This window comes from Pygoscelis adeliae, unplaced genomic scaffold (genome assembly GCF_000699105.1).
Source record: "Pygoscelis adeliae isolate BGI_AS28 unplaced genomic scaffold, ASM69910v1 Scaffold27, whole genome shotgun sequence".
NCBI lineage: Eukaryota > Metazoa > Chordata > Aves > Sphenisciformes > Spheniscidae > Pygoscelis > Pygoscelis adeliae.
In genome coordinates this window covers 7378484-7405851 of record NW_008825410.1, presented here as the reverse complement: position 1 = coordinate 7405851, position 27368 = coordinate 7378484, and the positions used below count along the sequence as shown (strand labels likewise).

Sequence of the window (27368 nt, the reverse complement as noted above, 5' to 3'; positions counted from 1 at the left end):
CATCCCTGGAAGTATTTAAAAGGCGGGTAGATGAGGCGCTTAGGGACATGGTTTAGTGGGCATGGTGGTGTTGGGTTGATGGTTGGACTCGATAATCTTAGAGGTCTTTTCCAACCTTAACGATTCTATGATTCTATGTTTTAGACTCTACCCACACTATTCTTCTTATCTGCCATTCCTTAAAGTAACTTAATGAACAGAGTAAGTTTAAGATGAAACACTAGACAGATTTTCTAGTAATTACAGTCACTTCACTTAGCAGAAAGTGTCATGTGACAAAAAGATTTACAGAAATAATAAAACTAGAAGCCTAGAAAGTAACTGTGTATTCATCAAAACCAACATTATGTAGTGGTAGTAAAACAAGGTGCATGTCTGATATAATTCTACAGAAAGAAACATTCAAACTAGAATAAAAACTCACATATACCATATATTTTACATATAAACTATGTAAATTTAAAATAAGTCCTTTAGTGTTGTTTGATGATGGAGGCCTGATGCCAAAAGACCTGCATACTGCTTGCATCTCTTACACTGAATTTCTGTGTGACTATTCTCATAAACCGTTTGCACAAGTCAATCAACCTAATTTCCACCTGAATCCATTTTAGGAGCTCTTACAAGCTGAAGACTCACAGAAATATTCAGATCATTCACTTACAAACATCACTCAAACTGCTAACATCGGTTGCCTAGAATCATTTGTTCCTAAGCACTCAAAAGCAATCCATGCAACCATAGGCACATCACAACTATCTATCATACTTCAGAAACAAAGTTCACAACAAGCAACAGATGGTACTGAAATTTTCTATGTTCCCTATGTCAGGACATACAAGATGTAGGATTTACGCTCCCTCATATCAAAGGCTGTTTAAATGTGATGAAGGGATAGGATGGATCAGGTCAGTCCTTATGAGCTTTATCTGTACCCCACCTCTGTCAGGGTTCACTTTAGGAGAATATGCCTGGACTCAGTCCTAGGAGGCTGCTTCAAGTGCAGCTCCTTCCATCTACACCCTGCTATTAGAGGATCATCAAAAATTGAACTTAGCAAATTTGCTCCAAATGTATAAAGAAAACCAGCACACTTGGAAAGTGAGCATACTCTCTAATGGCTAAACAACCTCAAAGGGTTCTGTACACAGTAAGTTAAAACAAAGCATCAAGGAAATCACACTTAATTTCCTACTATTCGTTTTCAGTCAAGCCACACAAAGTATAATTAAAGCCAGAGAAAATTAAATGTCACCTGCATTACTGTTGCCATGAGTATGTGAGCCCAAGATGTTATTTAATAAATATATTTCCTCTTCTTTGCTCCCAGTAAAATGTATATATGAATTTGAATTTCAGAATGTAAAGTATTGAGAACTTCCAGCCTGGATGATTTTTCTGAAAGGGTTGCTTCTTCCCTACTATGGACATGGACACATATTCCAGATAAAGTATCTTACGGAATACCAGATTGTGCTGGTTGACAATTTAATTGTACATTATTTGGCTGGCCATTTACTTTTATTTACTTAATTTATCAGCTCAAAAGAAACAATGATAGAGAAAGCCACATTGGGAATTATCAAGCAAATAAAATTACACTTGAATTAACAAGCTGAAATTAGCCAAGTGATTTGTTGTGCAGCTAATCATCCTTGATGAAATCAGTTTATACTCATTTCTCAGCCTCCAAACCATTAGCACCACTACAATATTACATACTGGGAATTTGCTGGATCCTGTGCACAACCACAAATGCATCTGAGAGTCCCACTTTCACTGGGTGGTTGGTTGAACTTATCTGTGTCACAGCGACAGGAATCTGGAAGACAAAACAGGAAGATATGCATGAAATATGAAAGTAAAAAATTCAGACTAAAAATAACAGCACTGCCATAATGAACATTTAACCAGTGTAAATTAAAAGTCCAAAATAAATATTTTATACAATACAGCATAATATGACTAAGGATTTATTGAAGATTGAAATGACTGTTTTTAATTTTTCTTTTATCCCAGTTTGCTTTGCTTCTTATATAAAAATATTCAACACTTAGAGGTGGAACAATCGTTAATGATGACACAGAAAAGGGCAGTAGTTTTCAGTAATTTATTTCCTCCAGTTGAAGACGAAGTGGGATGATGCGCTAGTATCAGACAAGGAGGAGGAGGCAATAGCTCTTGTCTACTCTTGAACACACAAACTGTGAAAGTTCAGCTTGGGATAAACATTTTAAAAGCTTATGGCTCAGTTAACTTGCACTGAAAACTTTGAAGAGCTATGTGAAGAGAGCTCTGGCCCAATGATATTCATGTTTAATATGTCTTGGAATAGCAGGGAAATTACCAATGTCATGGAAAACGTGGAAAATGCCATAGACCAGTCCAGCGTTACGTAACAGAGATATTGATGCCGGGCAACATGGTTGTATGAAAATACATGTCAAGTTTGATTTCATTCTTTGGGCAAGATTACACCTTTGGTTGATACTTGTATAGATGCAATAGCTTTAGAATTTTGTAAGGTGTTTGACTTAGTGACATGTAGCATTTATACAATATTAATATAGTTAACTAGACTGACTGATCACAAACAGCAACCATCACTAAAGAAGCATCTCAGACTAACAGTGTGTCTTACAGTATATCTTCCTTCTCCAGACATCAGACCTAGTACTCAAAAGTTTTATCAAAGACTGGGAAGGAGACATAAATTTACTGCCTAGCGGTTCTGCAGATGACACTTGCAGAGTAAAAATAATGAAATGCCTGGATCAATTAGCAAAGTTAGACCTTGTAAAAATCACAAAGTTATAACTCAGAGAACAAAGACTGCAAGGTAGAGGTTCGAGGACCAAGTTCTAGAAAGCAGCAGTTCTGGAAGGAATCTCAGTATTGTAGTGGATGAACAACTCCAGCTGTCAGAAGGGACATCGCAGCAAAAAAACTTAATTGATGTGGTATTTGGTTACACAAACAGTGGAATGTAGCCTGGGAGTGGGGTGGCCATTTTACTTGTACCTGCACGTTAGATCATTACTGATATGTTACACAAACTTTGGGAGGACCCATTTCTTTAAAAGATGCTGAAAACTTAAGAGAAGGAAGATTAAAAGAGTAATAAAAATATTTTGAAATCTTTTGCAGTTCTCAAATGCCATTAAGGGTTAAAGAGCTCTATCTGTTTGGCTTCTCAAACATAAAATGGAAAGCTGGCTGGATTACCATAAACAAATACTGCCATGGGGAGAAATTACTCAGGGGCTAAAGAGTTTTTTCATCTAGCACAGAAAGATATAACCAGAAGCTGGAAGCTGCAGACGGATACCTTCAAAATAGAACAAGGCATGTTTCTATGATTGAATGTTATTAACCACTGGGATAAACTACCAAGTGAAATTATGATTCTCTACCCATTGCTGCTTTCAAATCACAGTTGGATATTTTATTTTTCAAAGTTGGCCTTCAGTTAACCAGAAATTACTAGGTTGAAGACAGATAACTGGATCAAGTGTAAGAAACTGAGATACAAGATGCTAGCTCAGCTAATCTAATAGTCTGCTTTGGCTTTACCTGTGTAAAACTACCAAAATTATACTGCTGGCCAGTATTTTTCACATAGCACAAAAATGCCAAAGTAGAAAGCTGGTGACACATCCAGTGAATGAGGATTCAGTATTGTCTACATGTCAATTGACGGCATGACTTCTGGTATTTGAGTTGAGCATCGGTAGTTGTTCTTCTCCTTCTTCACCAAATATCATTTAGCTGTGCTTTTTCCTGATTACAATGGTATCTGTCTATGAAAAGTTAAATTTGAGAATATTAACAGAAAAAGTGAGTTCTGGTGAATTAAACAGTGTCATAAATTTCCATTTCTTTTACCTGATTTAGTGACTGGTTTGGCTAGTTTATTTAGGGGTTCTTGCATACATGATCCGCTTTGGTATAACAAAAGGAATGATGTTAAACCAACATGAAAAACAGAAGTGGCTTGGAAATACTGCTAATAATACATCAGTTTAAATTCAGCTTATATCAGCTTAGCTCTGATGCAGTTATTGGAGAATATGACATAAGAAGGCTGAAAGTCATATTTTCAAAGTCTTCAAAATAAAAGACTGACTTCAGAAAACAGTGTATAAACTTTCTCCAGCATTAAAGTCTAAACAAACTAAGGGAATTATTCACAGTCTCAGAATACTGTAGAGAAAAGCTTATATTAACTATCAAAGAAACTGTCTTAAAATATTTTGAGGAGGATACTCTAGAGAAGCTATTGAAAATCAAGTTAGAAAAAGCACTGATGAGAAGGACGCAATGACTATTTCTTTTCCAAGTTTGAGAGGAAACACAGCAGATGAAGAAAGAAATCTGAGTTTCATGGACACAAAATGTAGTTGGAATTATTTAACAAAATATGCTGGCAAAATTGGTAACTCAAGGCACAAATTGTGTCTGATACGTGAAAAGAATTATACTCATTTTTACGTGTGATTGTAAACCAGGAGAAGTTGCACTCACATCTCCTTGAATAAGCCTCCTTAATTTTAAGTCTAGTGCCATATGACGTTTTTTCTGAATTTGTGAATAATTGAACAATTTGCATCTTTCCCTCTAAAATTATGCTAACAACAAACTATTCCCCACCCCCACCCCCCACCCCCCCGAAGAAGGGATGGGTTCTTGCAGTACAAATGCCACAAGTTGTTTGTTGTTTTCTGTTTGGGTTTTTTTAATAAATTTATTTTCATTACAACTTGGTTCAGAGCTTGAAAGTCACTTTCAGTTTCACTATTTAATAAAAATTATGAATGTCTCAGTGATATCTGGTACTAAAATAGGATACAGTAGCCAAGTTGAACAGAAAATACAAACAAAAACTTCAGCAGAAATTAGAATATTTTAAAGTAGAAATATCTCAGTAGATTTTGTCAAAATCCCTGCAGGTGTCCAATCTCTTGTGCTGGGCATTCTAGCAAGAGTGAAGAACTTGCAGAATCATTTTCTAAAACTAATAAGAAAGTTGTAGTAGGGTTCAGACTGGCAGCTTTAAGAAGCAGCCAAAATTTTGGATATGTGTTTTACAAACAGGGAAGTGTTTGTAAGGAAATAATAAATTAAGTTAGTATAGCCAGCTCTTCAAACAATTAGGCAGGCAGACAGAAATGCAGTCAAAGTAAAAGGGAATCCATGACCCACGAAAACTCTTTTCCTCTCTTGAAAAGGTACAATATTATTAAATCTGCATTTACAAGTACATATGCTTATTTTTAAAGTGTGGGAAAATTAGTCATTTTACAGAATTGAATACCTCAGTCACTCAGTGATGAGTGTACTGGGTGCCATTTTATAGGTGAAATCTTTTGAATGAGACATCAAGATCAAATAGGCTTTTACCATATGATGGCCTATTAGGAAATATGTCCTTTTGACAGAAGGCTTGTAGTAAATAATAAAATAATTTATTGAAAATTACAGTGAAACATAGGTAGCAAGCAGATAGCTAGTGTTCTGAATTCTTCACCTGAATGGCAAGATGTGTCATGACAGGCTGACATGTTAAACAGTTGAACAGTAAGCTAGGAAAGGGCAAGTGGTTGCTAATGGGTGGCAGGTGTTTTATGGCATTACATTCAGAGGATGGATTTTAACTAGAATAATTCCAAAATGTATGTTAGCTCTACCATAGACAATATAAACTCTTGTGTTGTACAAGTCACCAGTTTATGAATAAGCTTCCCAAACACACACTAGTGCTCGGGCCATTGACATCTATATTTTGGATTATATACTTCAACAAGTAGAAAGATATTTAGAATTCATGCTGAATTCTATTAATCATTTGGAACAGTAATCTAGACAGTATTTTCCATCAGAGAGTTCTCACATTTAATTCTTTTCAACTTTCTCTGAGAATATGTCAGAATCTTACCCTTCAAAAAAGAATAAAATAACGGCCTCTGACCTTATTCTGAAGGAAGATGGTAAGCAGGGTGCAATTACTGCCCCACTGCAAAACTGAGTCAAAGATAAGAGCCAGAGTATGCTGCAAAATAATAATTAGGAACATAATAGTACTTATATAGGGCTTTCATTGCCAGTTTCCCAAATAGTTATTAGTTACTCTATAGGCCAGACTGCATGAAACTTAATCAGAATTTTAAGTTGCAGAAACTGATCAGCTCATAAAATCAAAGATCCTGTTTCCATGTTAATATTTTTGATAATAACAGAGGCAAAGAAATGCCAGGAATGTATAATGTAGGCAGAATATCCATGAAGACTGTGCATTTTTTTTTTTAGTTTTCAGGAAACAATCACAAGGTTTGGAGCCTTGTTACTGAAAACAGAATATTTTCCATCATGCAGGAGCATCAGTTTTATCTAACTGCTAGTAGTTAATCAGTTCCATTCAATTCTGCCTCCTTTCACAGTAGAAAGAAATTCTACTACAAGTCTCTTTTAGAATTATTTTCCAACTTCACATATTGGGCAATTTGAGCACGCATTTCAACTTTAATAATGGTTTCTGGATGACTGCATAAATAGAGAGTCATTACTGTTTAAATGAACAAAGAAAGCCTTCAAGCCAATGAAATTTAGAAAAATATCCTAAACCATTAACAAAGCCTTTGGTACCTTTGCCTAATATGTCCTGTATTAATCATGGACAGAAAAAGAAACCAAATGTTACACTAAGGAACATTAGCTATAAGCACTAATGGGAAAAGGCTATACAGAATAGTTATTTTGTTCAAAAAGAAGCAAAGGTCTTGAGAATTGAAGTTCTGTGAAGTTTAGAACATAAGAAATGAGTATTCATTACTAATACATAAAAAAATATGTCTTTGCAGAAAATTTTCTTTGTTACTATGTTCTGTTTGCTAGTTTGCACTATAATGTATTTCATACGCAGTAGAGGTGCACCAGTAAAATTTTCCTGCCAGCTGATGTTTCCTGACATATTGACCATTTGCCAGAACACTAACAGTTGGTGTAAGCAAAGTGCCTAAGCCATCATAGCATAAAAATTGTTTATCCACAAATTACATGATATAGTTGCATACAATTCTAGGGAACAACATGTGATTAACGAGGTGGCCCATTTCCTCCTGTCTTCCTAAATGAATAAAGTTTTCCACTGCCTGGCACTCTGCATCATCGTTTACATTTATGCAAAATGAATGCAAGATACTATCAATTTAGAGCAACAGCTTCTATCATCCATATTAGATTCATTTTGCACAGGGCTGGACAGTAACAAACAGGGCAGAGCATCTCATAACCAAGAATAGTAGTCTCCTGAAAACGTCACCATTTTAATGTCAGAATGCATATATAGTTCTTGCCAAATTTATCTTGAAATTACAAATTGAAGTAGTGTCCCTCCCCACTTCTCTGCGTCTTGAAGGCAGGAACTTTTTTGCGGTCTTTAAAAACATTGTTTTTTCTTTAAAAATGTTTCAACAACAGGAGATAAACAAAGCTTTGGTGCACGCTCCTTTGATCAAGCACAGGCTCCATTGTGCTAAGCAGAGCAAAGCTTTCATGAAGCTGGAGTCAAAATGCAAATAAACTGCATTTTCATAGATTAAGACTGCTAATCTGTACATAACATTCAGAAACAGAGCCAAAGCAGACCTTGCATCAGCATGTCTTTTATAAGGTAAGGAAAGCCAGGTACGTGGGCATACCAGGAGTTTCTTGTGTCTACAAAACGAATCCAGTACGAATATCCTGCAGCAATCTTGTTTGTAAGGTGCACAGACATCTATCTTAGGTGAAGATACGACTGCTGCTAGTAGAATAACCCAGATCCTCACTAGCTTTCTAATGAAGGGGAGAGGGATACTATTATTTCTGCTTCATTCAGGTGCATGGCTTCAACACAGGCATGAAAAATGAGCCTGAAGGCTCACAACTGGTCTGTAGCGGAGAGAGAAGAGAACCCAGATTTCTCCAAGTCTGGACAATCAGTCATATCACTGATGCCTTTTTTTTTTATATATAAGGAGGATAACAGAAAGATATGCACCTTGAAGAGAAAGCCACGCTTTGCATACCAAACTGAGATTAAAATAACCAAAAAAAAAGAAAGAAAATGTTCTTTGTCCGTAGAGACTTGAGATTATCTACCTTCTGATTCTCATTTGCATGAAATCGAACTAGAGGTATAGCCTCTAGGCTATAGCCTCCAGGACTCTAGCAACAATAGCAAGAAAAAAAAATCTTCTAAAGTAACGATTGAACTTCTGAAACACTTGGAGAATGCAGAAGAGCCCAACCAAGACAACAACATATTGGTGCTATCAAGGCAAACCAAATGGCCTCAATCTAACTAGAGTTATCACCAAATAGATGGAAATCCTCACAGAGCTAGAGATACAAAACAGTTATTTCTTATTTAAAATATATGAACTTTGAAATATGTCAGTTGCCAAGAAATGATAGCTGCAGGAAAAAGGTGACCTTTTAATACTAACTATTGATTCTAGAGTATTTTCAAACAGGCCCAATTTAGGTGAACTAATTGAGCAAATTAGACCCTACCTTTCGAAACCCAAGAGGAATTTACTAAACAATCAAGAATTTACTAAACACGCAACACTTAAAACCACCCAAAAAAGGCCAGCTGAAAGCCAGGAGTAGCACACTTGAGCCACATTGATGGTTTTCAAGTCCATCACATGAACATCGCTTTTACAATAAAATGTCATTTTCAGCAAAATAGTGATCTTATAAGCAATATAATGAAATGATCTTTCTGGCAGGTATAAAGTAATTTGTCTACTTAAATTACAATTTTCAGACCCAACTTACTTCTTTGTAGCCGAAAATGATACGCCCATCATTGAGAAGGGTGGCCTGAAAAGTGAAACTGCCCAGGTTGTAATTATCCTGCAGATGTACATGGTCCCACTGGACAACTAGTGCTGTGCCTGTGAACCCCAGAGTGGGGGTAGAGAGGCAAAGGGAAGAAAAAAATGTGAGAAAAATATTAACTGGCTGTAGGAAAAGTACTTAACTGCAGTTACTTGAAACAAGAACAGTGATTTGTCTCTTTTTAGCAACTTTCAGCCCAGTATCTTGAAATGCCAAAGAGTTTGCAACTGAAATCCTCTTAAAGGTCGACACCATAGTGCCACAAATAACTACCTCAACTACTCGCACAGAAGTCTGCTAAAGCAAGAGTGGCCAAGTAACTTGGAATTGCACAAAGAGTCAACAATCGCTAAGGGTAGGATCCAGCACTCAGAGTTCAGGTGTGCTGCCACAACCACTGCTCTGCAGTGGCTTTTTTTACACTATATATATACACCCTGACTTTGAAATGTGAAGTGCTAATAGCATTGCCTGTTTAATAAAAGTTATTATTTGAGGAATTCAGATTCTTCCATTAACTATGCATTAATATAAATAGCATTAATTTTTTTCTGCATGGTGCAAGCCCTTTCTGACGTTCAGCAAGTTGAAAAATATTAGGTGTTGGCAATAAATAAATGTAGTTTAAATTAAAACCACTAAGAATTCATAGATGGGGTAAATATTGAGTCTGGTGTGCAGAGATTTAGTTGCAAGAGGCTTGTTAATATTCATGGGAGTCCTCTGGCTGAATATCCACTTATCGTACCCCAAGCGACTTGCATACCCTGTGAGCATGTTTTATAGATGTTGAGGGTTATAGACACATTCAAGCAGCTTGGCTGAAAGACACTTACCACCAAAACTGTGTTTACTGAAAATGACTTTTTCGTCTTTATATACCTTCCTCAGTAGACTTCTCTCTTTGGCACTAATGGGAGTTGTGTGCTTTAATACACAGCACTTTAATTTCATTTCTTCCTGGAGTGTTGAAGGTGGGTCAGTATGGATCCAGCTCAATGCATTTTTGATATATCCTTGAAACACCTTTTGTCACAGATCTTCTGTGCTGTAACTTTCATTAACACATCTTGGCAGGGGATGCCATGAAACTATGAGCATGCAAATTTTTGGAGCATACTGCACTAAGTCCACCACATTATTGTCCCATGTGTCTTTCATGACTCTAGTACATGCTCATTAATTGTGCACACAGTGCATTTTTCCTTCTGTGACCACATTCATGAACTGCTCTCTGAATATTTATTTGATTGTATTAAACTTCATTTTAAAGGAATTTAAAGGGACTTTTAAAATTATTGGAGCAAAAATAGCCAGAACTTCTTATATTCAGCCTTTGAGTACCTCAGATCTACGTGCATCTCAGAACTCCAAGCTGAAGTGGAAGTCAGCTGCCTCCAGAACAGCCTTCTCATTCCCAGGGCCTTTATGTAGATTCATGTGTACATAAGTCCCTGGCAGTTAGCTCCATGAGTGAGGATTGGATGGGTCACCACACTCTGTGCTTGCTCACTACAGATGCTGCTCTAAAGCAGCACACTTACCCAGAGGGATAAAACAGGGATAAATAAGGAGCTGAAGATACAATTTGCTCAGTTCCTTTTTATTTGGGGTAAAATAGCAAATTCTTTGTCCTAAAGCACATGGGGTCCAAAAGATCATCATGCCTTACACTTGAAGAGGGATCCAAAATCTCGAAAAAGTATTCAAACTTGTCATGAAAGTAATGTGATACAGCCTGATACACCTGGTATGAAGACTGGAAGTCAGGAATACAATGAGAATTAGCAATGTCTTCCTCAGAACCCTCAGATTCTTTCAGTAAAGATGACAAATCTCAGGCCATAATGTCAAATAATTTATGAAGTGAAAATAGTATTTTTTTCTGTTTGAAAATTCTCCATGCAAGGAATAGGATTTTGTCATGTAAGTCTATTTTATTGGATTTTTAACAAATAAATGCTGCAAGTAATAATTAGATTGAAAGGAAAGGTTATGACTAGGTGCAAAGGTTATAGGATACATTTTGATCCCTGATTTAAAGAATAAAAACTAACACACCTGGTTGGAAATGTGACTTCTTTTTGGACATGTTCATAATTTGTGCTTAAAATCACTATGAATAAACATACATAGAATGGCACAGGCTTATCCAGGAAGATTTAAAACAATCATAGATCTCATGATATTAAGTCATGATACTAAATTCTCTAAGTTTTAAATACAGAATAGACAGTTACTGCATTGTATTTGATCACTAAAGGCCCTAGGAAAGGCACCAGATGCCTTTTAATCACATAGGTTATGTTTTCAAAATATTGGTTATAGCTGACTTCATGATACAAATATCCACAATTCAAGGCCCTTGAAATATCTCATAGAGCTTCAAGTATAACACTGCAGTTTGCCTTTTACCCTTTCAATCTTTTGTACAAGGGACTATTGAGAACTTGTGGTGTAGATGAGTATATTGGATTCCAATCCTGGAACTCCATGCACACTTAGTCATTGATGGGTTTATTAACCTTATACCTGCCCTGCTTCAGTGTATTCTTGCTATTGCATTCCACAAATGCTATTTTCATTTTAGTTAGTGGGTGGATGGTATTTACTACATATATTTTGAAGTAACAGAAACTTGCACTTTCATACAAGACAGATTTTTCCTTTTAAAACTGACAAAATACATTGCTAGTTTGAGTTTATGGACTTTAACATCCAGAAGATAACTGACCAATTAGGAAAAAGCATTCATGACTCTTTAACCATGTTCTAATTTAAGAACTGTTTATGGATGTCTAGCCACCTGCTTTATAAAGCCTGCGAGTTAAAAAAAAGAACAAAAAAAATTTAAAAAAATCTTCAATTTTTCCTTCAAAAATAGTTATTTAGGAAAATATGAAGAGCCAAGGGACACAGACACATTAATTTATGAAGGACTACTACATACCATTATCAAAGTATCTGACTGTTGAATTTCTTGACACACTGGGGTCAAAATTTGCCATTAAGGGTGCAATATATTGTGTAGCTGTTAGCATTCGATGCACAACTTCTCCAGTATATATGAAACCTACAATAAAAAAAAATATTGAGACCATTTCAGTAACTTCTGAAAAGATTTAATAGAATGGCAGGTTGAACTAGGCATTGCCAGAGCATTAAAGGGTCATCTGAGAGAAATTAATCCCACCACCAATGTTATAGCGAATTAAGTAAGAGCTAAAATTTCAGGAAGATATCTGTGATGGCTGCCAGAAGAACAAGATCCAAGATGAACACGGAACAATTATTTCAAGAAGCAAGTATTCATACAGAAATAAAAACAGAGCAAACTCAAGGAAGAATAACTCCAGTTATGGACAAAATGCAGATATGTGGCATTATCAAAATGAGCCATTTACTACCATGCATATTCCATAGTGCTTTCCACCCCTTCCAAAAATCTGCAATTTGTTTTGCTTTTGCAAACTGTTACCTCTTAAAAAGTTAGTGTAACCCTTTTTCATATTTCTAGAGACACAGAGTAAGAGACTATCTCAGACAAGAAGAGATGACAAACTTTAAACAAAAAAAAAGTCAGATGAAGAGTGGAACAGATAGGATTTTTTCATGACTATAAGCCAAGCAGCATTTCTGCTACATTCTCTGCAGTGTCAGGTCTCACTAGTTTATCCTATTCATCCTTGAATCCACAGTACTCCTCAGATCAATAGTGGGCTCCTTCCATCAGAAGTGCTCACCCAAAACCTCCTACTGGTTTGGAACTGGAGTTCTTCCTTCAAGGAAGAACAGTCATCTACAGTGAATACGGTAATGCTGCAGTTTTCTTCAAAGCAAAACTTTGTGTATTTTAATGGCAGGAAAACTCTGCTATTTTAAATGATAAATGGTCTACAAATAAATCTGTATTGTTTAGGTTTGCCAACTCCACTTCAACTGACTGATGGGACTAACTTCTTTAGATGCCCCAACCTAAAGCCTGACTTAAAAACTCCCATCATCCTCGAGTGAGTTTTTTCTTAAGTTTTATTTTAGCTTTTGCCTTGCTGGTCAAAACTGACAAACTTCAAGTTGATTGGAGATACAGGTAGATCTCCAAAACTAAGGTTTGCATATTACCTCTCCTTTTAAAGTGTTTACCAGATGGTGCCTTATGCTGAAGTGTTTGCTTTTTCTCCTTCTATTGATTTAATGAAGTATATTCCAACAGCAAACACCCCAATAACAACAAGACTATTAGAGTTGGCTGAAAATTTTCTAACAGAAAAAATTCTGTTTGGAAGATGTCTTACAGAAATTCAGTTCTTTACTGGCAAATGATAGTATCCTCTGCAACAGTATTTATGCTGGTTTGTGTTTTCTTTTCCTTTTTTAGTCATATTGAGAGTCTCTCTTCCTCCACAACCCCTTTTACTGTCAAGCCCAAGAGGTCCTTTCTTCTCACATTTAGTATCATAGCAATACAACACATGATGAAGTAGCATATAAATCTATCCCTAAAACACGATTGTGAAATTCCGGAACTAAACACAAACCTGAACAACTGGAATTACCCTCAAGGTAGAAATACCATTTTCCAGCCAACTCCAGTTAATATATGATATTAAAAAACTATTAGTGTGCAACCCCACTTTCTTAACAATAGTATCTCCATCCTAACCACTGTGAGATGAGACAGGTTTGTTAAAAGGCTTGTTTGATATGATACAGGAAATCTCTGAGAGCATGAAAAAAATAACAAGTTTCTGGAGTGCTTTAGGCATCCTACTCCTGTCCTCTCCTGAAACATGGCGGTAAATGCTTCCTAACTGTTCATGGAACTACTTTGAGAAGTCATAAGGTGCTATAAACAAACAAACAAAAAAGATGGTTCTTTGGAATAATTTTCCTGCATGGCTGCTAGCAGTTAAGATCAAGTACCATGGTGTCAACTCAAGTGGAGGTGATAGGAGACCTAAGAAAAAGCCAGGTGGGGAGAAAATACAACAAAAGATTCAGTTGTAAACATTTGGCATTGACAAAGGGATGAGCTAGGAACCTAGCTGCCTTTGCTTCATTTAAAACACACCTATGTATTCAAATGATACAGTATTTTAATATCTGGACACCTCCTAACTACTAAATTAATTCTTAGGACTAAACTACAACTGTCTTTTTTTTTTGGGGGGGGGGAGATTCTTTCACTTAAATATCTAAATACCACTTTTCTCTTTTGCTAATTGATAGGGAGAGAGAAACACCAATTAAAAGAATAAATCTACCCACACATATATATAAGTCATGTATAAATCTGAACTTTCAGAATATACAATTGTGGCTGTAATTTTACTCTATTACTCATCATTTTAGAGTAGCCAACAGTCCTGCCAAAGTATAGACCCTGAAATACATTTTCGTTATTTCCTATTTATTGCTGTCTGCTTCTAAAATGTCATTCCCTTGAGAAGTATTCCCTCATGCTTATTTAGAAATCTTAAATACATATAATTTCATAGAATATTTGTGCCACTTATTATCCCTATGGTCATGTGCACACATATTTTAACACAATCTTGGGTAGGTCTATAACCTTGAAACATTCCTCAAAAATATTTTGAAGACAATATAAACAAAATCTTTGAATCCATATTCATGTATTACAATTAACCTTGATACTTCAGTACTTATTCATCCCTTGCATAATGGTCCTATCTTTACACACAGTTTCCCTTTCATGCTTTCATCCCATTTACAGTATAAATGTCACCATTATAACTAATAATGAGGCAGATACAATAGGAAAAGAAAGGACTTAATTGTGCTGGAACACATAACTAAGTAGATCAGCCCAGGTAATTAGTAACCACAGAGCGTATTTCCAAGTGTTTGCCGGATGCAGCTTTACTTTAGACAAAAATGGAAAGCAGGAGGTGGATGATAGCTGGGAAGCAGGCAGGCCTTGCATGAAGATCATTCTAATGAGAACTCCAGTCATGCGTTGAAACAGCTTGAAAAGAAACACAAAGTCATTTCAAATCATCCCAGAGATTCAAAGGCTGAAGCCAGTGTTGAGCATGGACATTTTATCATTGCCACCACGGCTTAAAGAAAGCAGCAAATGTAAAATTAACTTATTCCTGAATGGACTTCCACAGAAAATTGGCTTATACTATCTGTGACCTAATTTTCTGACAGTGGTAAATGCCCATGGTTGATTCATTTAGTCAAGGAAGAATTTTTCAGACCTGCAACTTCCTGAACCACTTAATCTCTCCTCTGTGGGTGGGGTTGGTAGAGCTCTTTTCTAAAACTCTCTAAAAGTACTATATCTAGAAGCATAATATGCTCCTAAATACTGGAATGAAGACAAATAGGAAAGAATGCTCAGCATTTTGTAAGTTTAATATGTATATATAAATCTAACTAAAACTAAGGATGAACTAATACTAAAGCCACTTGTAAATCAAGGAGGGTATACTCCTAGTCCTGATAGTGTACAAATGCACACTCACACGGTAGGGGGGGAGGGGAATATATATATATATATATGAAAACACTTAAATATGAAAGCACACTTCCATTTGATGCAGGACCCTGACTTGATTTAAAAATGTATTTTACATCTGAATTTATCCATTCCAAAATATGTTCCATATCTGTTGCATTTTAACATATTAGATTTACATATAAGATTTAACATACAAGATTACAATAATCTGCACATAAGCTTTTTGTGGTTTCTTTTTTCCACTCCTAGCTGTGCACAAACTCAGTACCACTTAGAAAGTTTTTTGACAATGTTTGCCAAGTGTGCACAATAACAGAATACAGGTTCCAAGCAGCACATGCAATGAGTCCTTTCAAGTTGCTATTGTACATTTATAAAGATATGATAGGATATGGGATATGCAGGCAACATAAAAATGAAACGTCCAGGTTGATAACTCTATCTTCTCCCTTCCAAGACCCTGCATGAACAAGTTACATAAACCTGAGCCTGACTTTATACATGTGACATTATGATAAACTGTTTTTGCACTTTAGCATTTAGCTGAATTAAAACAAAAAACACCTTAGATTATAATTTCATGTGTGATTTATTTTTAAATATCTGAAACAACTGGTCATATCTTAAAAACATCATACTGAAGACCGGGTATAAACGAATTATACTTCTGTGTGCTTATGATGAGCAGGCTCCATTTTGAGAATATATATTTTAGATGCTCAGTACTTCTTCAAAGCTATTATGACAGTTCAGCCTTTACCTATGTGGTGAGTTGACCTTTGCCAGCTGCCACACGCCCACCCAGCTGCTCTCTCACTCCCCTTCCTCAACAGGACAGAGGGACAAAATAAGATGAAAAAACTTGCGGGTCCAGATATAGACAGGGGGAACACTTGCCAGTTACTGTCACAGGCAAAACAGAATTGACTTGGGGAAAATTAATTTAATTCATTGTCAGATAAAATAGGTTTGGATTGTGAGAAACAAAGACAAATTAAAACAACACCTTCCCCCACCCCTCCCTTTTTCCCAGGCTCAATATCACTCCTTCATTCCCGATCCCTCTACCTCCTCCTCCCCACTGAGCAGTGCAGGGGGATGGGGAACATGGGTTGTAGTCAGTTCATAACACTTCCTCCTCACATTTTTCCCTGCTCCAGTGTAGGTCCTTCCCAGGGGCTGCAGTCCTTCAGAATAAGCCTGCTTCACGACATTTCCACATTTCCAGTGTGGCGTTCTCCACAGGCTGCAGCATGGATATCTGCTTCAGCATTGGGCTCTTCCATGGGCTGCAGGGAAACACCTGCTCCAGGCTGGCCTCCTCCACAGATGCTTAGGTGCCTGGACGATCTCCTCCTCCTCTCCCTCCCACCTTGGTGTTCACAGGTTGTTTCTCATGCTTTTTCCCTCACTCTTGACACTGCTTTGCAACATTTTTTACCCTTTAAATATTTGTTCCCAGAGGTGCCACCAGCTTGGCTGATGGGCTCAGCTGTGTCCTGCAGTGGGTCTATTGGAGCCGGCTGGATCCATCTTTGTCTGACACGGGGCAGCCCCTCACCTCCTTCTATAGAGGCAGCCACCCCACTACCAAAACCTTGCCACAGACCCCTAATATAATCTAAGACTTAACCTAATATTTTACTTGTTTTATATATTACTTATTTAATATTTTATTTTATATATCAACTATTTTACCTAATATGCAACAATAACGTTATTTACCTGAATGACTGGAATTTCTAGTATCTTGTTAAAAGTTTTTTTTATTTTTAGATTACTGATTTTCTAGTAGAATATAGGTGGAAAGCTGCAGCTGAAACAGAACACTTAATGTACCAGTCTTACCCTCAGCAATTGCTAGCTCTTGCACAGGTCAGGTCGCTCCCACTGTAGAATACCTTTTGTCTTCTAAAAAGGGAAAAATATTCTGGCAAAAAGAAATTTATCTAGACAAAAAGAATCATTGTGTCTGCTGAAAAATAAAAAAATTAATGGTGCTAAATAACAGCAATGACATAAGTTGATGGGGAATTACTCCTTCCAATAGCCATGACATTGCTTTCATAAAAAGCATATAAAATTTTGCTTATTCTCCAAAATGATCTTTATTGGAAATAAACACCTGAAACAATACTTCTTTCAACCTGAAATACCAAACAACAAATCTCATAAGAATAGGAATGCTCGAAACTACTTTGTATCGCTGCCAATAAGCAGACACAAAAAACTGTAATTATCTTTCCCTTCTTTTCATAGTTCTGAAGAATTTGAGAGCTTGACTGAATGACAGGTAAGTTCTGCCAAAGCTCCATAGGCCAACTCTACTTATCAGGTGGTTTTGCCATCATGGTACAAGTTGGCTCATGTACCTTTTGTACAGCAGCATTCATGTTTCAGGTACAGACATCAATATTGCTTTTATGATCTACAAAGCCTGATGTGTTTTAAAGGTAACTAACTGCTCCCCTTCTACATTGGTTGACATTTGTCATGGTTTAACCTCAGTCGGCAACTAAGCACCACGCAGCCGCTCGTTCACTCCCCCCCCCCCCCCCCGGGGAGGGGGGGGGTAATATGATGATAATAATAATAATACACAAAGCAAGTGATGCACAGTACAATTGCCCCCCCCCCGCCGACCGATGCCCAGCCAGTCCCCGAGCAGCGGCCCCCCCGGCCAGCTTCCCCCAGTTTATGTACTGAGCATGACGTCACATGGTATGGAATGTCCCTGTGGCCAGTTTGGCTGTGCCCCCTCCCAGCTTCTTGTGCACCTGCAGCCTTCTCAGTCGGTAGAGCATGGAAAACTAGAAAGTCCTTGGCCAGTGTAAGCATTACCTAGCAACAACTAAAACATCGGTGCCTTATCAATTTTGTTCCCATCCTAAATCCAAAACACAGCACTGTACCAGCTACTAGGAAGGAAATTAACTCTATCCCTGCCGAAACCAGGACAACATTATTCGGTCTGTCAGGGAGTTCCCAGTGAAGGTTTTTTCTGCCATACAATGTGCCTGAAGATGTTGACTCATAGGGAAGCAAAAAACACATGATGTACATTTTTCTTGAGACAGCTTACTTAATTCCAGATCAGAGAAGTGAAAAGATGATATTTGGAATTTAAGACCAAATGAAAAACTATGCATTTAAAAAACCCCAAATGAACGGAGTGGTACAAGAACCTGGAGCTCAAAACAAAGAACAAATCTAACCATATCATACAAAATATTAAATGTAGAAAGAAATAAGACTGCTTTGGAAAAAAAAAAGTTCATTTTCTTATCAGGCAGCTAATGTTAAGTAAAACCATATGTTAAAACCCTTAGTAATACAACAAGCTGTTGTTAGCTGGAAAAGGAACTGCCTGCCAGCAGCAGCTGAACAATGAAAGGTTTTGCATGAGAGAGGCTGTCACTGGGCAAAGGCAGAGCTGCCATCTGAGTGCACAGTTCAGTGTGGGTTTACTCAAGCACCCTTGCAGCATATAAACTAGAGGGGAAATAGCAGAGCAGCTTCTGAAAAATGGAACCAGAGGAAAGTGGTTTCCCTAAGAGGGTAGGCTCCAACCCAGATCACCCAAGGCAAAGCCTTGTATATTCACATATGCAACAAGCTTTGTAGAGATGTAACAACACACTCTTACATGCACCCTGAAATGTCTTCTTGCATAGAGGAATCATGCCTTTCATTTCTCCCTGTTCATTTTCTTACTTAAGCAGGTTGAGAGTACATGAATTCTGCTGCTCATTTTCCCCAAAAACACTGAAAACTGTTTGTGCAGCCACGAGAGAAAACTGCAGAGGAACTGGCAGGAGCTTCCCGGCTCTCTGGCTGCTTCTCTTTTGGTCTCAGCATAATCACAGCCTTCTGAGAGGATCTGCCCTGGGGCATTTAGTGGTATCTCATATAACCCCAAAGCTACCTCAATGGGTAGCAGTGCTTCTACTCCGTCTTCACCATCTGAGACCCAGCGCGCTGCCCATTTTTGATGGAAACCAGAGTCAGTACAAGTACAGTACTGTACAGATTAAGATTTACCACAACTTTCACAACTTTACCCCCAACCTAGCAATTATATATTGTTGAAAGACTGACATAAACCGGGATATGTTATCTACCTCATCTGAGGATCTACTTCCTCATCCCTGATGAAGAACATAGTAGGAGAGAAATCATAAGAGACTTACGTTAGGCTTGTTTAAAAAACCCACCATAACCAGCTGCGGGGCCAAAGAAGTGTTTAATGCCTGGTTTCTGTCAAGCAGAGTTCGGCATCACTGACCAAGACAAAGATAAGCCGCTCACAACTTAATGGGGGGTAAAAAACCCTCACATCCTAAAATTGATTCATATGCCATCTTGATGTCTCCAGCTGCCAGAGGTACTGTCTTGCCAAAGAAAAATATTTGGGAAGTGGATCAACAATTCTTCCTCTGAGTTCTCCAATTTGCTGACTACGATCATTGGTAATGCAAAAAGGTGCATTCATTTCTCTTGTTAAATTACTCTTTGCCAGGACAGTAGGAAAAATAGACCAGAGATAGGGACTGAGAAGTAGGACTTGAGAGTTTATATAAACATCCTGAGGTTCTAATAGTAATTTCAAAAATTAAAATAATTCTCAGACTTAGCACATTCTGAGACAAATATTATTGTATTTAATTCTACCCAGCAACGCCTCAGCATATCTGCATGAGATTAGACTTAAAGACAATTCCAGCAATTTGTGGATATTCCCATTTGTAAATAGAAAGTTGCAAATAATTTAAATAGGGAAATCAGAGTATAATTTGTTGCTATTTGTAGCTAGGAAGCCCAGATTTAGGTAATGAAATGAGAGCTAGCGAAACATATCTGCACCCTCTGTAAAGATTACTGGAGTATAGCAACAGCTTTGCCAAAGGCAGGAAGGGAACTGCAGCCTCTGCCCTCAGGGCCACCCCATGCTGCACCCGCTCTGTCTCATAAGCTCCCTTGCTCGAATCACTCCAATACCTTGGTCCAGACCTACCAGTGAGCCCGGCCCAGCGGGCCCAGCCCACAGACATCCCATCTAAGATCTCTTTTATTTGCCAGCCACATGCTAATATGTACCTACAAAAAGAAACCTCCAAACCAAAAATCAAACTATTAAAATCTTTCACTATGTGAACAGCTATTCCTTAATGCACTTTTTCTGTAGTAAGATGGTGGAGAACACAGCTATCATTTGGGATAGCTATGATCTCATCTGCCTTCAGCACAAACAACCAAGCCTTTCCCAATAGGAAGGACAGAAACTTTTTGGAGTGTTGTTACTTAGGCACATATAACCACCAGCTGAGATCAAGATAAGATAGAGAACATGAGCATAACTCAAGAAGATATGCATTTGTGTTTTCAAAATGTCAGAGAATTCCAGATTGTTCTACCACTGGAAAATGCCACCTTTTAAGCAACTGGTTCTCATGCAGTCATTCACTTCTAAAAGATTTTTGTAAACAAAGCTTTGTTAAAAATTATCACCTAATAAAATCCTGACATCCTCTTATTCATTAGCCATTCAAGAAAACTCATTTCAATTGCAGCACACAAAACATTTGCAAAAACCTCTGCTCTGTTCAAACGAGAATAAATTATGTTTTGTGCCACATGTAAATGAGACTATAGAAACTAAACTCCTCCTATAAAAGACTCTTCCACACACATTAACACCTCTTCCTGCTCATCTCTTTCTTTTTAATAAATATAATTGTTCTAAGTGGTAGGGTTTTTTGCAGCTACTCTTCTCCAGGGTGATAAAACATTACTACTTCAGATGCATCTTCTCATTAGATTAGAAGACATTTGTTTGGACTGGCACTGTATAAACATGTTCTTGAAATAGTTACTACATCAGTTTAATTCCATTCTTTAATTTACCTTAGTAAAATTATAACCAACATCATAGAAATTAATTAAGAATAAACAGACCAGGTCCCTAACCAGTAAAAAGGTATTTGAGCTTTATCAACTGGTAAAGTTATCTCCCTGTCTGTAAAGTTGTCACATGTTTTTTTCCATTTCAAAGTATATTTTCAAAATATTTTTCATCAGTTTATGATCATATCTGATACCTCAATTGCGAAAAGTCAGAGCTGCAAGTTTTCTCTTTGGTTGAAAGCCCAGTAGGATGCTATTTTTTTGTAATTATTTTAACTGGAGCTGCTGAGAACAGCTTCAAAATTTTGACTTGCACTTTATTTTCAGGATGTTTCTTGTTCTCCATCTTGCTGTTTCTGACAAACCACTTATTTTCATCTTATGTTCTTTTTTTTTCTTCAGCAGTAACAGTAAAAACCTGATGAAACTCTTCTCATTTCTGGGATTTAACTACAAAAGGATGCAAAAGACACTTTTACGTTCAATGGAAAAATGGCAAGATGTGTCATGGGGGAAATAAAACATATCGGAATAGTGTTGTTCACATATTTATTTGGTGAACCTGACAAATATTGCATAGGTACGTAAAGCATAGCCCACAAAACTGTGCACTGTATAGTTTTCAACTATGCTAAAATGTGTTTTACTGGTGCTTTTCCTGATACTTCTCCACCAACTATTCCATGATGAAGCAAATTCAAGAATATGTTATGCTATTAAGCCCCTAAAATATATTGGAATGCTAAATTCTAGAAACAGACAATGTAATTTACTTTCAAACACTGTCCTATATAGCCATATTAATATTTCTTTGATACTTCACTGAAGTATGCTTTAAGTAATGTCATTTATCCCCAGATGGCTAATTTATTGTTATGTCTGTGGAAGAATGTTATCATCACTGTAATTGCACGAAGATTACAGTGTAATTAAACAAAAGGATAACAGCAACTCTAGATCACTCAGACAATCCATGAAAGTTAAATACATTAATGGGTTTTCAAGATCATTGTAAAAATGAACCAATCTCTCATGCTATTTTATAATTTTTTGCAGCCTTCAGGGGAAAATGAATTAGAGACAGATTATACATATTTTTTGGCTTTGCTTTTGTTTGACTGGATTGAATGCACTAACCCATTTCTTCTTTCGGCCTGAAAAGTGGGCTATTTGAAAGCTAAACCCCAGAAGGCATAACACTTTCTTAATTGCATAACCTTACAAGGACTTCTTGTGTGTCTGTATATGAGAGAAAAAAGAAAAGCTAGCCAGAATCCTCATACTCTTGGCTGTACTTCTGTGTTATCTTATGTAGATATTTAAAGGCCAGAAGATTAATTTTTTACCATTATTTTTCCCACTACTTTGTTAATACTGAAAGCATTACTTGGAAAAATTGAGAATGTGTAATGTATGTCATTGAGTAAATGTCAATAGGTTTCCCAGCTTGCTGTAGCTTCTCCGCTACTCATGGCTGTTATGAAAAGTATATGATCTGGTGGAATATAACCCATTCTGATGAACACCCTATTCAATACAGCAAAGGGATTTAGGGTATTATGTATCATGAAACTCTTCCAGTAGAGGTTTTTCTTCTGACATGCCACAAGACATCTCTTGTCAGGAGGTTGTTAGATATCACTAGGAAGAGTACAGGAGCAAGAGAAGTACTTTTAAGTAAGGACACTGTGGCGGACTGCAAACAACTTGCAAATTTAATTGCAACTTTTAATGAGACTAAATTGTGAATGCTCTCAAGTTCAGGAGAAACAAACGTAAAGGTTATTTAGAGTCTAATGACTTGTATCAGTTCCTGTCTGATCAGGCGCATACTTCCCCAGAGAAAATTCTTGGACAGAGGCATGAAATACAGTATCTATTCGGTGAGATACCGCCATGCAATAGCTCCCAAGTGCCTCTCAGCTCCGGCCAAACAAAGACCAGTGCGGTTCCTAGACAGGACGGAACCAGAGAAAAGACGTTGGCGGGAGGATTATCTCACTTGGGCCGCATATCTTAGCAGCTGTGTCACTGCAGTAACCTTGGCGCTGCTAAATCCTAGGATGAGGCTTGAATAGATCTGTTGGGGGGAAATCTAATTTTGCAGTCTATTTCTGATGTAAGTGTCTCTTCCACCGGTTGGGTAAAATACCCTCATGCCTGAACAGCTCTTGTTATCAGTAAAAGTTTGGATGGAACTGAGGAAAATGGCCTTTTAATGTTTGAAAACATTAAATAAAAAATGGTTCATCTTTGAATCAAACTGTTGTAATATCAATACGGATTTTTTTTTCTTTTACTGCTGTGTCTCTCTCCTCCTATATTGCCACAGAGTCTAATAAAAATAACTATTATAAGCTTTTCTGCTTGCCCTGTTTATTCTCCTCTTTCTTCTAACTTTTAAAGCTAGTTCTTACCTGGATAAATCACATGAAATGTGAATCCCATGAATCATGTGAATTTCAGGTTATGATGAAATCATTATTCTCCAAAGTACCAAAAAATTCAGTAAGGAAAAGAATAATAGCGTTTAAAAAAATGCTGAATGTCATCAAACTGGGTTGTCATTAATTTTATAGAAGTTTGCAAAAAAAAGAAAACAATGTTGCAGAAAAGGAAAAGACTATTTTTTAAATTTTAAAAAGTCTGCTTAAAAATGATGCATAACAGAAAAAAACTTTGCTGAATGTCTGATTCCTACTGTAGTAAATCAGTGTTATTTGAAATATAATTTTGGGATTATTAGGTATTAGATTAATTCTACACCCATTATATTACTTCTATTAATCCTTCCTAAACTACTAAAGCCAATCCTATGTATATAATATTAATATCTACCCATGTAAAACAACATCCAAGAGCACATCAGGGAAGACTGCAGAAGCTAGCATGCATCATTAGAGAAGTTTCAGAGAAGCCATTAAATTACATTTCACCTATATACATAAAAACTAACACTGAAATAGCATGGCATGAAGAAGTTTTTTATGCTAGCAGGAAGTCTTTCAGAAGGGAATTTAGCTCTGTGTTCTACTGCCACCATCCAGCCATAGCTACGTGCTCTCCAGTTCCTTGTGTGCCCATCACATTTGTTCGTGCTGGACATAGAGTTCAGGGGGGAGGCAGTATGGGTTTGCCTCAAGCAGGACTAGTCAGCAGTGAACATACAGCTCAAAACAACAAGATAGAAGCTGGTAGATGTTCATGTGCAACTTGGGCTTCAGGGGAGCAAGGTCATGTGTCTCTATTCAGAAAGAGGTTCTTGTTCATACATGTTTCTCAGTTAAAAGTTGGGCATATATAAGCATATTACCCTGGTCTCTAGTTGAAATCTGCACACACACCCCCCCACACACCCCAAAAGGACCCCTCTAATGCAGCCATTGTAAGGGAAAAGCAGGCGGCTCTGCCCCTTTCCATGACTTCACCTTGATGATCAGAACTGGGTACGCCACTCATCAGACCTCACTCGACAATTTATTTCCGCTCTGGGGAAATTACCCCCCTCTACTGGGGGGTAATGCTTTGGATGAGGAATTTCTACCCTGGGTCAAAAATAAATAAAACCTGACCCAAACCAAAACAAATATTTTCAACCAAGATCAACTTGCTGGTCTAACTCTTAGTGCACTAGACAAAGGTTGCGTGGGCAGGGCGGTGGGGGAAGGCTGGTGAGCTGAAGAGGAACGGACAGCAAGCAGGGAAAGCAATACTCAAACAGAATTGTAACAGACACCATATCCTGAAGTTGCCACCAATTTTGGGCTCGTCCTTTCTTTGCCTCCTTTGTCCACTCATTACCTCACTATCACTTTGAGCCACCCTCTTCAGTTGTGGAGTGAATCTATGAAAACTTCTGGCTTAGAACAACACAAGCAGAACAAAACAGAGAACAAGCAAAAATCTAAGTGGGGAAAACTAGAATATATTAGTCTCAGTGTTCAGAGTTTGGGAACGAAGTCACATTAGCTCTGGTATCATCAGTAATTTCCTTGTGTTTCCTCTCTTTTGCTGCATTAGTTTACAATAAAGCAAATTACATTACATGAAAGTGCTGTATTCATCTCTACTTCAAAGCACACAAACACAACTTCTGCAAACAGGTGGGGAAATGGACCGATTTCCCTTTGATAAAGGCAAATATTGCCTGAATAAAGTGTTCCTTTATTATGTTTAAGTTTTTACAGAATTTCAATATAAAACACATTCATGAGAAATATGGATATTCATATACAACTTACTAATACACGATGGGGATGGGAAGAGCAAGATGTCTTTCTCAGTGTCAGTTAATACAGGAAGATATTCACTCAGATCCAGAAAGATGAAATTTTCTCTCTAAGAAAGTACCTTAACAAAGGTCCCATAAAGGTGTCAGGAAAATCTGTAGTATCAAACTGGGTAATTATGCTCTCTCTTCAGATTCTTTTAATCAGAGAAAAAGCTTTTCTGTATCTTCCTGTTAGGACAGGACCTGTGCTGTATCACAGTTCCACCAAGTCCAAGGTTTTAATAATCCGATTAAAAAGAATGAATGGAAAAAAAATATACAATACCAGTTTGGACCAGCTGATGACAAACTTCTGCCCTGGGAAGTATACTAGCCTCTACTTTGAACACAAACATAGCAGTAAAAGTAACAGCAGTACGATTGTAACTTTAAAAATAGCGTTTGTGTGTGTGAATAAAAGGAAGAGTGAAATGATTTATCCTATGGTCATAAAAAGAAAAAAAGGAAAAGTCTTTGGTTCCAATTAAAATCATGTTTTTAAAATGTGGGTTGCCCCTTAAAGAAAAAGACCCTCGGCAGGGGTGAGCCTGTGTTGGAGTTGTGCATGCAGAGGTTTAGGAGCACAAGGGAATTAATCCTTCCCTCTGAAGACTTCAGACCTGTAGTAACCCATCTGTTCCATACAGTCAGTGTGTGGAAATGGGCCATGGCTGGGCAGTTGGTGGCATGTGGCTGTGCTGTTCAGAGTTCACTTGTCATAGGCATAAAAAGTCAACAGTAGGAAGCTGATTTGCCTGCAATCTCTGCAAACCCCTTTAGTAAATACAGTTCTGCCAAGTCTCGTGGCTGTATTTGTTAATACATTTTTAACAGGTTGAAGTGTAAAGTCACCAGTGGGTTGTACATGCTGTGATGAGTAGCCTGTCTGTGGATCTCTGGACACTTTAGTGTACACTAGCATTAGCCCTGCTAGGCAGATGCCTTTAATGAGTAAATTCTATCCCAATGCTTTGAAGCATAAGAGAGTTTGTGCTAACACAAACGTGAAACTGGGTTTGCGTTTCTATGCCTCAGTATAATACATATAAAAACACACATGGTTCATGTCTTTCAGACATTTGCAAATGACAGGAAGGGTCACCCTTCATAAATTCAGTATGCCATGCTACATGATCTGAAAAAAACTCCGAATGACTCAGATTGCAAATGTTTTGTTTAAGTGTTCCAACAATCACCTGATGAGCTTAAATATGACAATTTGAGGAAGAGTCATAAGAAGTAAACAGAAAATCCCTTTAGACTAAACTAGACCAAAAATTAATTTAAAAAGGCCTGAGATCTTAAGTTACAATATCGTTCTACTTTGTGGAAGACGTATCGTGCAACACACACTTTGCTCTGATGACAAATGTTGGTCACTTAATCATATGGTAAGTTACAAGCAGCAGTAGGATATCTGTGGTAAATACCATGTAATTACAGGGTACATAAACAGTGAACCCTGCCTCCTAAACCAAAGTGCAGGTTACAACATAATTTTGTTTAGACTTACTAAAAGTAATCATCACATGTGGCTGGATGGTATTTGCCAAGAAAAAGCCATTTAGGTTCTGCCCAAAGAAAACATATTCATTCCTTTCAACATTAGGAGCTGGTGAAGCATAGCTGTAGCCCCATGACTCATCACCCATCCAAAACACAAAAGTTATGGCAGGAAATCTAGAAGACTACTCTTAATTTATGAAGCCTTAGACAGACATTAGCTGTAATGAGGATAAGGCTGTTTCATCATGCTGTGGTGGAAAATGTCTGTATGCTGCATAAGACACAATAGGCTGCTCTTCCCATCAGATGACA

At 37.4% G+C, this 27368-nt stretch overlaps 1 protein-coding gene across 1 annotated transcript in view; it reads right to left on the bottom strand.

The window, feature by feature from the left end:
• Nucleotides 1-27368, bottom strand: part of PLXDC2 (plexin domain containing 2) — a 156523-nt gene that overhangs the window by 63729 nt on the left and 65426 nt on the right. The window contains exons 5-7 of the mRNA XM_009330608.1: nucleotides 11837-11959; nucleotides 8824-8942; nucleotides 1723-1822 (exon numbers count right to left, since the gene is read on the bottom strand). Coding sequence (XP_009328883.1) covers nucleotides 1723-1822; nucleotides 8824-8942; nucleotides 11837-11959 — 342 coding nt within the window. The remainder of the gene's footprint in view (nucleotides 1-1722; nucleotides 1823-8823; nucleotides 8943-11836; nucleotides 11960-27368) is intronic.